At 34.7% G+C, this 11,531-nt stretch overlaps 1 protein-coding gene across 1 annotated transcript; it reads right to left on the bottom strand.

Moving 5' to 3' along the window:
- Window positions 1-2,512: 2,512 nt before the first annotated feature.
- Window positions 2,513-4,508, bottom strand: LOC105774208 (uncharacterized). The gene is made up of 2 exons (XM_012596610.2): window positions 4,133-4,508; window positions 2,513-3,292 (listed from the first exon to the last, which is right to left on the bottom strand). The coding sequence occupies exon 2, from the start codon at window positions 3,241-3,243 to the stop codon at window positions 2,833-2,835; it is 411 nt and encodes a 136-aa protein (XP_012452064.1). The 5' UTR covers window positions 3,244-3,292; window positions 4,133-4,508; the 3' UTR covers window positions 2,513-2,832.
- Window positions 4,509-11,531: the final 7,023 nt, after the last annotated feature.

The following is an 11,531-nucleotide window of genomic DNA, read 5'->3' as shown; positions in this document are numbered from 1 at the left end:
CTTCAAATTCAAATGCAGTCCAATCGAGCTTTTGTTGAGGTAGTGAAGGGACCAATTGGACATATACAATTAGGCTCTAGTAATTGCAATTATATCCGTAAGCATCGTTACGATAATTCGCAATTACTTAATCATGGAGCCAGCCCATAAGAAGTACTATGATTGAAAACTCCTTATTATATACTCTTTACAAAAGCAATTCATCAAACTGCTTTATCCAATGACCTCGTTATGTGTGTGTTACCCTCATATGATGTCATTGATTCCTTTGAGTTAATTCCGTTCACTCAATACAATCATATTTTATCTCATTGTCACCATTATGTCTTCTTAATGATTAATATGATCACTATCAACAAATGACTATGATAAATTGCTCGTTCGAGAACGAGTAACCCGTGGCAATATTTCATATTTATCAATCAATACAATGCCAATGAGAGGATATCATTAGCTCTTTAATTGAGCTATGAATTCCACTGTTACTAGTAAAGTTATGCTAGTAAAGCCATGTCATACACAAGTCATGTACCCAACATACTGGCTATGAGCTCGATCATCTTTAGAGCATGGGCCTCCACTTATATCAAAGCACATGAGTTACATACGCATGGTCAATGACTAACTCAGGATTTAGGTAAATCACACCATGAACGTCACAAGTGAATTAATTCACAAACGGATTGAAAATTAATTCATCTTGAGTCCAGTCCAATGTATCATTCTACCAATTAATACATCTGCCTTTACCCGTGGAGTCAATTGCTCCTATAGCCAAGACTAATCATCTCCCCAATTGAAATTGTAGATTACATAATAATCCTTCACATTATTTGAATCAAATGCTCACTTTGATTCTTTTACGAGATTACAGACTTATTAAGATTATCTACTGAAGTAAGTTGTCTTTTTCGCAATGTAAACGTTCTTACAATGTCACTTATCTTCAGTTTGAACTTAGACAACCAATGAGTTAATATTTACTAGTCACAATTTTGCTATGCATGCAAAATATAAAAGATAGAAATACAAAAGACAATAGTGAAATGTGAAATTAAAAGTTAAAAACAAAATTTGAATATTTAAATTTTTAACAATATGAGGAAATAGTTTATTTCAAAAATAAGATTTTGAAAAAATAAAATCAACTTAATATTTTCCATAGTATTTAATAATAGTTCAAAAGTATAAAAAATTATTGTAATTCATTAGTAATATTTGATATATATTATATTTTAAATATTAAAATATAATCATTACAAATTTAAATATGTAATCTATCTTTGAAATAAATTTTAATAAGAAAATAATTTTGAATCTGTTAAAATGGATTGTATTATAAATGAGGATTAAAAATAGCATTTTGACTTGAAAAATGATTTTCCCAAAACACAACCGTTTGTTTAGCATTTGTTTATTTTAGACTAATCTTAAAACTAAAATTTTATTAGTATTTTTATTAAAATATTTTATTATTTTTATAGCTCGAAAGAACTAGAAGAATAGAATATCTCAAAACCCAACCCAGTCATGGACGACTCTATTATTTTTATCAAATAAACCAAACTCCATTCAACAGAAAAGAATGAATTACAAGAAGAAAATCATGGCCTTACAAGGAGAGGAAGAAACCCTACAAAAAAAAAAAAAGGGGTAGTCAAGCTCCGTCACTGCCAGATCAAGGAACACCTGTTCTAGATCAATACTAGCGATGGCTGACGTTGACTAGCAGCACCACGACCAATGAAGGAATCAAATGAAAGCTCCATTGGGATGCGAGTTGATCCCCACGGCAAAAGTCGCACACTCCATAGGATCCAAGACTCGAGCACCAGGGGAGTCAAAATCAGTGTCAACGAACCCCGTCCCATTTTGCCAATTGCATCGAGAATGGTGGAGGCTTTATTTTTCTGATAGGGGAAAGGATGTTGGTAGAAAATAGGAGGGGAAGGAGGGAAAGGGTGATGACTTGCAACAGAGAGCGGCTAAGCCTGCTACTTCAATTCCAACACAAAACTCTTGTCTTAATGCAACCTAATTTGAACATCTATTGGTTCAAAACAATGTTCACATTGCAATTATGTTTATAGTTGCAGAAACAATACCTACTACCCAACTCATGTAAGCCAATTTTTATTTAGACATTGATGAAATGCAACACACCCAACGTCATATATTTAGTAGAATGCAAGCGATATAAACCTCTTATACTTACAGTGTAGCTTCAATAACTTATGATAAGCCACTAAAACAAGAGGTCATTTCTAGTCTCAGTCCATCATTCCCTATCTTTCAGAAACCCAAATTAATTGAACAACATCAACTGTTTTCACATCTTCTAAAACTATCCCTTATTTCACAACCTACCACTCCGAATTTGCTAAAATCTGGTTCCAACTGAAGCATTTAGGAGAATACAAGATAAGATACAAGTTTAACATAAATATATCATAATTATTTCTAATATCTATCTAAACAAACATAAATAGCGATAGAGTAGATTCTAACATCATTGGAGAAAGAAAGCATAAAAGTCATTCATTAGTAGAACTAAATACTATGTACCTACATGGTGTTGTACCAGCCACCAAATCTGTGAAAACAAGAGCTTGGCATTGTAATCCAGATGATATAGTACATGAATCCCGTGATGCTATGGAATATAATAGCATTATAAAAAATTACAACCAACAGAATCAGTTCCAAAACCAAATAAAATAGAAACAAAAATCACCAAAACTGAAAGGAAACAATTACCTAGAGATTTAACTAGGCCTCGCTTCCTACCTTATCATGTATCTGGCAATGTGAAAAAGAAGAACCACCAAAATCTCACTTGCATTCCACAACTGCTTCAGCTGCTCTACGTGGCTTACTTTTCCTCCTACTCCCATTCTGCCGAAAACCATTAGCCTTTGACGAGTCATCCGTGTTTGATATAGACCCAAACCCATTCTCTTCTTTCACTGAATCAGGCTTCCCTTTTACTTGTGAGTTACGTTTTCTCTTATTTCCATTTGTAGCAGCAATGCTACTCTTTCTCTCATTGGTTTTGATATCAGGTTTTCCATTCTCACCACCCCCCTCTTCTAAGTTTTCAACTTCGTCATTCATGTTATCTTTAATTGGTTTTTGTGGCCTTCCTCTTCTCTTTTGTGAAGGAATTTTCTCTTCTTCACCATTTCCAGCGTCGTTGTGGTTGCTAACAGCCAACTTCTTTCCCTTTCCTCTACCTCTACCCATACTCTAAAACCCAACTAATGGAAATCTATCATAAAAATCAAGTTGCAATCTGCCAAACCATAAATCCACAGATAAGAGAGTTTGGTTAAAGAAACAAAATAGATTTCGCAGCTTAATCTATTAAAGAAAAGGCAATATTATGGCACTCTGAACAGCAAAGGAGAAGTGGACAGAGGAATATAACCAGATGACATGGATGAATTTACTGATACAAACTTTCTCTTTAAATTGAGAAACTTGGAAGACAGTAAACCTTAAGAATTATGGCACCTAAACTTCTCTCTGGCACACATAAATGGACATTATAAATTCTCAAATACTTACAAAGCTAGCCAAATTATAATATAATTAAACTAATGTGAGGGCTGATTCAATGTTGAGAATACATCAAAACAATCTAAAAGCTGGAAATAGGTCATCTAAAGATGCATAATCCTGGTTTAATTGCCAACAAAAGTTTAAGTTTCCACCTTCTATGGATTGAGTGAAGTTTTGCAATCTATTAGAGATGAGAAAAGGTTTTTTTTTTTTGTTTAAAGTTGAAAGTCATATAATACCCAGGACTGAAAATTGAAATATACCCTTTTCTTTCAAACATATTCAATTGGGAATAAAATGAATCTACAACGGCAAATATCCATCAAACAGAAGAAACGTAAAAACTAGTAATGAAGTAAGAAAGAATCAGAAAGCAAACATAATTAAAACAAAAAAAAGAAGTAAACACTAAACTATGAAAACAAATCACAATATTTAATAGCTCATTCAATCAATATCAAACCCAAAAGCATTTAGACTTTAAGATTGATGAATATCAAGAGAAGGAAAATAACTTAAGAAATAAACAACACGAAAGAAATTCAAAGTTCCAGAGAGAAGGGGAACCAACCTGAAATAAACCAAAGTTAATTTCTGTCTTAAAGAAGAAACCCATCACTTCGAATCTGCTAAAACAACACAATCATACCATAAAGAAGAGGAAAAAAAGAGCAAAGCGCTGAGTTTTGTTTCTCCCTCGTTTAAGTTGAGAAAGGTGAATACTTGGAATAACCAAAAGGAAAGTTCCAAAGTTAGAAAAGAACAAAAAAAACTATGATCTAGAGAAGGAAAGTGTTAAAACCCAGATCAGAAAATACAGAGATATGAAGAAATTAAAGACATGTTCCTTCTCAATGACATGGTTAAGAGTAAGAGACGAAGAGAGAGAAAAGCTTAGAAGAGATATTTGTTGATTGGCTTTGGCTTTGGCTTTGGCTCTTCTTTAGTCTCTGCGTTTGCTGTAATCCGTTATCTAACAAAATTGAATTGAAAAGGTTATTTTGGTAATTGAAAAAACTCAAAGCCAGCAAACACATTTTTAAAAAAATACTCATTTTTTTTTAAAAATTATTGGATTAAACTTTTTTTTTAATTACGGGAATGGGCCGAAATAACGAAAATATTTCCTGCTGAAAGCGTTTTCAACTAACGTTTTTAGTTGTAATCCTTTTTTACCACATCAGCTGAAAATTTTTCCAACTGAAAGCGTTTTTCCCAACAGTCACCCCTTAACAGCTACCCCACTCAATGGCTACTCCTCCCCCTTAACAGCTTCTTTTTCTTATATATATAAACCCATAAAAAATTTCTTATTTTTTCAATTCAATCTCAACTATTTCTCTCTCACATTCTCAAATCTCTCTCAAATTTCGATCAATTCCCTCTTAATTTCTCACTCAAATTTTATTGCTCTCTCAACTATCTTTTTCTATTAAAATTGTATTAAGATCTTCTTAAATTATTTTTCTATTACAATTAATTTCGTGTTTTTCAAAATTAGCAATGATAAAATCTCTAATTCGTTTGGATGGCAAGCACATTTCGGTCAATCAATTACAAATGGTAAGAATTTTTTTGTTATATTTAATCTATCTTAATTTAAATATTTTCTTTTTATATTGAAATTTAATATTTTGTATTTTTTATATATAGTCGGAAGATCAAATTTTGGAGACGTATATTCGTAATTTGTTCACTCCTCTTTCACCCTTAATCGAACCCTACTTTAGAGATGTGAGATTTTTGCACGTGGCCCTTATGGATAATGGTGTAAATTGGACCCCCACACTTGTAAGCACGTTGGTGGAAAGGTGGAAACCCAAGATGCACACTTTTTGGGAGGATTCTGGGAACGATTTATGGAGCCCAGATAGATATGAATTGGTTAAGAAGAAACTTTTGTGGGCTCGATGCGGATTTGAGTGAAGTCCAAAGAGAACAACATGCTGGAACGTACATTCTTATGATCATCGGGGGTTTCCTAATGCCAAATAAGTTACGAAATCTTGTCAATTTAAGATGGTTGCTAAAACTCGTCGACTTTAGAGAAGTGGCCGAACTCAGTTGGGGTTCAACTGTGTTGGCGACATTGTATCGAGAGATGTGTCTGACGACAAAACCACAGAAAATTAAAATTGGTGGTTGCATGCTACTACTGCAATCATGACCGTGGTATCGACTGCCATTTTTACGTTTTCAAGCGGACTACCCTTAAACATTCTCACTCGTAACAAAGTAAAATCCATTAGTTAATATATTTACCATAATAAAATTATTTAAATTTTAAATTATTGTGTTAACATATTTTTTCAATAGATGGAACCATGGGCCGAGTTACATGGGACTACCGGATAAGCTTCGAGATATACGACTTCTATTAGACCAACGATCGGAAGCAGATGTATGTATTTTTTAAATTTGAATTATAATAATAACATAGTTGATTTAAAAATTAATAGTATATATAACTAAAATTATTATTTTAATATAACTTGAATGGACGCCAAAATCTGATCTAGGAATTCAAGAATGCATCTCGTTTGAATTATTGGTGAATCCCAACATATGGCACGTAAAGGTGCCATTGGTAGTGTACGCTACGGTGGAGATGCACGAGTCAGATAGAGTGTTGCGGCAGCTCGTGTTTCGGCAAATGATTCTGCCGGCACCCCAAGACTTCAAAGATCTGCACTATATCGACTTGCGAGGAAGAACGGATAAGCATTGGCCTACATTCCATACGGAATATATCAACATTTAGAACAATAGGTATGAGATTTTACCTACTCGCGAGGCCATTATTGCTTTGGAATTAGCCAGCGATCTGGAGTACAAGCCATGGTTTAGGGCCCACGGTAAGCCATATCTGCTAACGAAAGAGGCGAGGCGTAGGCAACTGCATACGAGGAGGCCATGAATGGCGTCTAGGCATCCGAGGTCTGGAGCAACTGTCGAGATGGATCCATCGTCTAAACCTACACAAGAACTGACACAGGTGGCCGCACCACCCTTCGGTCAGTATGACTCAATTTATTTCGGTGCTTTCACTAACCTTGTCATTTTTACACAAACACCAAATCTTGCACCACATTTGTCTGTTTCTACATCAATGTCAGGTTTTATATTAGGACCTCCATCCCCAACATATTACATGCTGATGCCATCGACGTTTCAGATGACAACGTATAGGTCGTTTATGTTTGGGGTACCGATAGGAAGTCCGATCATTATGCCATCGGTGTATGGGACATAATATAGTTATACGCTATATCGATGGTGTCGCAAACACCTCCAAGATCATTGTTCTACCAATGTAGACCATCTTCGCAACCACCTATTCCTAGAACGGAGGATACACAATGGCAACCGATTGCAATCAACCACGAACGAAGGTGAAAAAGATGGGAGGCTAAGACCACAACCTGTACCCGAACGTAGATGTAATGATGAAGGCGAGGAGGCCGACATACAACTTGGACCTAGAAGAAATCCAACTCGTAACCAATGACCACCCCAATGTGGCACACATTCTAATTGAGGATATGAATGCTTTTTTTTCTTTTTTGTACTTCTCATGTAAATTTTAATTATTTAGCTAAGTTATAGTTGATAAGATTGTATCGATATTGGATATGGAATGTTTTCAAATAAATATTGTTTTTGCATCAAAATTGGTTGTTGTTATCATTTCATATTATTAAATCAAGTCTGCACGGGAAAAATGGAACAAAGTTGTATATTGTATTGTTTTCTATAGTATAATAAAAACACATGTCTACAAATTACAAAAAATTGAGTATGAATGAAAAAATCAACAAATAGATTTCGGTTAAAAAAATTAATAAATCGGTTAATATGGTTTTGCCCTTATATTATCCCGTCGGTGTGGAGATGACAACATTGTATGCCCTAGGTTTCTACACCACCCGCATAACCTTAGTTGGTTTGTCTTCTTTGAATTTCCATGTTGTCGCGTATTTGAGTAGATGTAGGTCGAGCTTTTGGTTTGTGACACAATGGTTTATTGGGTAACAACTTGAATAGAGTGCTCGATACCGGCGACCACATACTTTCATCTGGAACACAGGTGTGGAAGACGAAGTGCGTCGAATCTCCCACAGTCGTAGGATCGTTATCTCAGGTGTACATGGTACGCTCCCTCGGTAATACCTTGGCCGGGTGTGTCCAACTCCATAGCCCGAAACAATAGGTCTTTGTGCAAGTGACAAACTAGATGCATACAGTTCGTCTGTGCTGTAGTCTTCCTAATTTCTTTCCATACATCTTCGCTCCAAACGTGGCCGCCTTTCATTTGTCCAACATATTTTTCTGCTTACTTTGGAAAAAGTTCAGCCAAACAGAAATATGTTTCTTTGAGAACCAAGGTTATCGACAAATCACACGTTCCCTTCAATACGAAATTCATGCATTCCGCCAGGTTTGTCGTCATGTGCCCATATCGTAGACCCTCGTTATACAATTGTGTCCACCGATTGAAGGGTATGCTAGAAAGGTACCCCGCCCCGACATTGTTTATGACCTATAAAGTTTCGAACATTTCATTGAAATGGTGTTTGACGAGCTCGTACCCTATCGAGAAAAGTAAATTGTTTATCCACAATGCCCAATATCTGCTGACTGGTTAAATATCAAACAATTCAAATAGTGGCGAATACATACCCATGTTCATCACTTGTGTGTGTTGAGCTATAGAATCGTGCTGTCCGTGCTAGTTTGTCGCAACATGTCTTAGACAATACATATGGTACGTGCGGTCCCAAAGGCTTCCCTGACATTCAATTGCAGCCAGTATTCCAGGTTCCCTATTGGAGATAACACATATATTGGGTTGGGGGCAAACATGCCTCCTCAACCTAGACAGAAAGAAATATCAATCATCTGTTGACTCCCCCAGTGTTATTGCAAATGCAATTGGTATTATTTTCCAATTGCCATCCTATGCAACAGCCAACAACAACTGCTAAGTATATCTCATGTACATAAAGGTATCGTCAATTTTTACCAGTGGCTTACAGTACTAGAATACTTGTCGACATTGCTTAAAAGTCCAGAAGAAATGATGGAACACTCGACATCAATGGAACAACTGATCATTGTAGTACGCAAACATCGTTTCCATATTGGTTACACAACCTACCATAAATCATTGTACGGGGCGTCCCACCCATTATGCATCTTCTCAAATTCCTTCTAATTTGTGATCCACACCTTATGGTATGACGATATGTAATCGAACTAGCTATGGATATTTACAATTAAAAGTGGCACAACAACATTGAGACTCGCTTTCACCATAGGTAGTATTATGTTTGCGATCATATCTGAGTCCAATTTTAGATGATCCCATGAAATACCTACAACAACACGAGTATGTTAAAATTATGAATTCAACACTCCAAATATAAGACAATCTTGATGCAGTACCCGTGAAAACACATGTATGCAAAGCAGTATATTTCTTTATGGTCTACAACGTCGTCTTCTTCTTAACAAAAGCCATGATTTTCTATGCACAACTACTGTCCCGCATTGTGCATTTTGCCTCGAACTTCTCAGATCAGGATTTAACAACGTGGAAGTTTACCCTGTTCTTAATGTTGTAGCTCTTCACTACAAGGACAAAACCATCTTTAGAGGATTTATCACTTTTTATGTATTTGTCTATCATCGTAATCTGTCCAATGGAGGTTTATCACTTTTGGACGAAAATAGCTTGAATTTCTATTAATTATTTCACTATTTCAAGTATCTATCATTGTACATAAAATCATTACTTGTTGAATAGTATCCGTCCATTCCCAATGAAAATCAATCCTATAATTAACTTACAATTATAATTTAATTCCCTATTAACTTACAATTACTTGCTGAATAATATTCTCGTTTTATGTATCTATTTGGATCTCTAAAAGTAGTGATGTTATGCAAAATGGTGATGGACAAATATTATTCGTTGTCCCCGGCTTTCAACTAAATGATCTTCTTCGCTATTCTCATATCATAAAGTGCTTCGAGTGTGGGCTCGAACGAATTGAATCCAAACATAGAACTAGAAAAAGTTCTCTTTTATTGAGGTGAAAACAAAAATTTTCTCTTTTTTATAGAAACCGATAGAATTGTTATTCTGGAAAATATATTTGATAGTTGAGAATTAATTCTCTCTATTTTTTGATAGAGTAACAATCTCTTAAAGTTGTATTAATAAATCTACCGGTGTCATTTATTTATAGGAAGAGAAGGTAGAATCATTGTTGAGTTGTAGTGGTTTATTTCAAATAGAAAAATAACTTTCTACTTAGAGTAGGAATGGGGTGGATGTCTCACCCTAGTATTCCTACTAGGGGTGTCGCCCCCTTCATGTTATATGAATGCTTTTGGGCCTCTCTCAAAAGGCGCAGGAAGTACTCTTAATTGGACCCAGTACTCTGTAATGTGAACCAACTCGTTTCGATTTTTCTATTTCCCAAAACAAACTTTAGTAGTCTATATTAAACAAGTTTATCATCCCTATTTTACCTCCAGTAATTTTTTGATGATTTTACACTTGGTAAAATTTTGAGAAAATATATTCAATATTTCATAACTCAACATGTTTATTGTGACCAAATGGTTTATTTTCATTTTTAGGCTTCAAAATAGCTCAAAAACATAAACTCATTCTTCAGATAATTTTTAAATAGTCCATATAGAATTGCAAATGGATCATTTCCATTTCCATTTTTGGAAACCTGCATTCATTTCCAAATGGTTCCATTTTTCCATTTTGAAAAAAAACCATAATCATTCCTGATTTTTTTCAATTTCTCTTTTTTATTCATTCTGTTCAATTCTATTCATTTTTTGTTTCAACAAGCTAGTGGAATGACCGATTGGACCTATGTAATTAGGGTTCAAATGATTTATAATTAAGTTTTAGCTTTTCACCTATTAATTATAAACTAATTTAGTCACAAAGTCATTCCACTATAGTATCATTACTAAGCCCTCCCCAACGACATACCATAACGAAAGTAACTACTCAATGCTCGTCCAATGACCTTGTCATAAATGTGTTACCCTGATATGATATCCTTGATTATCTTTGGGATAAAATTCGTTCTCCCAATATGATCCTATTTTATATCATAATTACATCTTCCTACAAGAAAAATCAATCAATATCAAATAGTGATCAAGTTATTCATCACAAAAACGAACTACTCGTGGCTACATTTACTTTTCATCAACCATGTAATGCCAATAAGATGATATCATTTACTCCTATATCGAGATATGAATTCCACTATTTTGAATGATGCTACATACTGCAGAAGTCACACACCTAACGCACCAGCTTTTAGTTCCTTTTTCTATTCGAACTCAGGATTTTACTTACATCAAAGTGTACGAGCCACACATACATAGCCTGTCATCCACTCAGTATTTAGGTATGCCACACTATGAACATCACAAGTGAATAAATCCATAAACGGATTCAAGATCTATTCTTCTTGGGTCCAGTCCAATGTATTGTCAGTCCAGTCAGTAACATCTATGTCTCTATCTTATGGGAGTCATTCGTTCTTATGCCTAAGAAAAAACATCTCCTTAATTGGACTTGATAGATGACATATTAGTCTTTTAATTGGTTTGCTTAGTTTTGACTAGACTAAGTACATGTTTAGGTTCGTCTACTATTATAAGTTGTCTTTTTGTATTACGATCTGACAACATAATACCGGTTGGTATTAGTTTAAACATTAGACAACCATTAAGCAACATTTGCTTCTATTTTTTTTGTGCGCAAAAAACCATGTAAGGACAATATACAAAGTATTAATATAATTCGTGAATAATTTATTAACCAATCTATTTGAAAAATTACAAGTGTACTTAGAAGAAAACACTACACTTAAGGTATCAAATGCAACAGTCTCCCACTTTCCATGTGAAGTAGATAAGTCATGTTT

Source organism: Gossypium raimondii, chromosome 6 (genome assembly GCF_025698545.1).
Source record: "Gossypium raimondii isolate GPD5lz chromosome 6, ASM2569854v1, whole genome shotgun sequence".
Lineage (NCBI taxonomy): Eukaryota > Viridiplantae > Streptophyta > Magnoliopsida > Malvales > Malvaceae > Gossypium > Gossypium raimondii.
The sequence above is the reverse complement of the archived record's forward strand: the minus strand, read 5'-3'. Positions and strand labels throughout refer to the sequence as shown.

Bases quoted from the DNA above. Each gene is read 5' to 3' on its own strand.
- LOC105774208 (XM_012596610.2), bottom strand. From the start codon at position 3,243: ATGGGTAGAGGTAGAGGAAAGGGAAAGAAGTTGGCTGTTAGCAACCAC.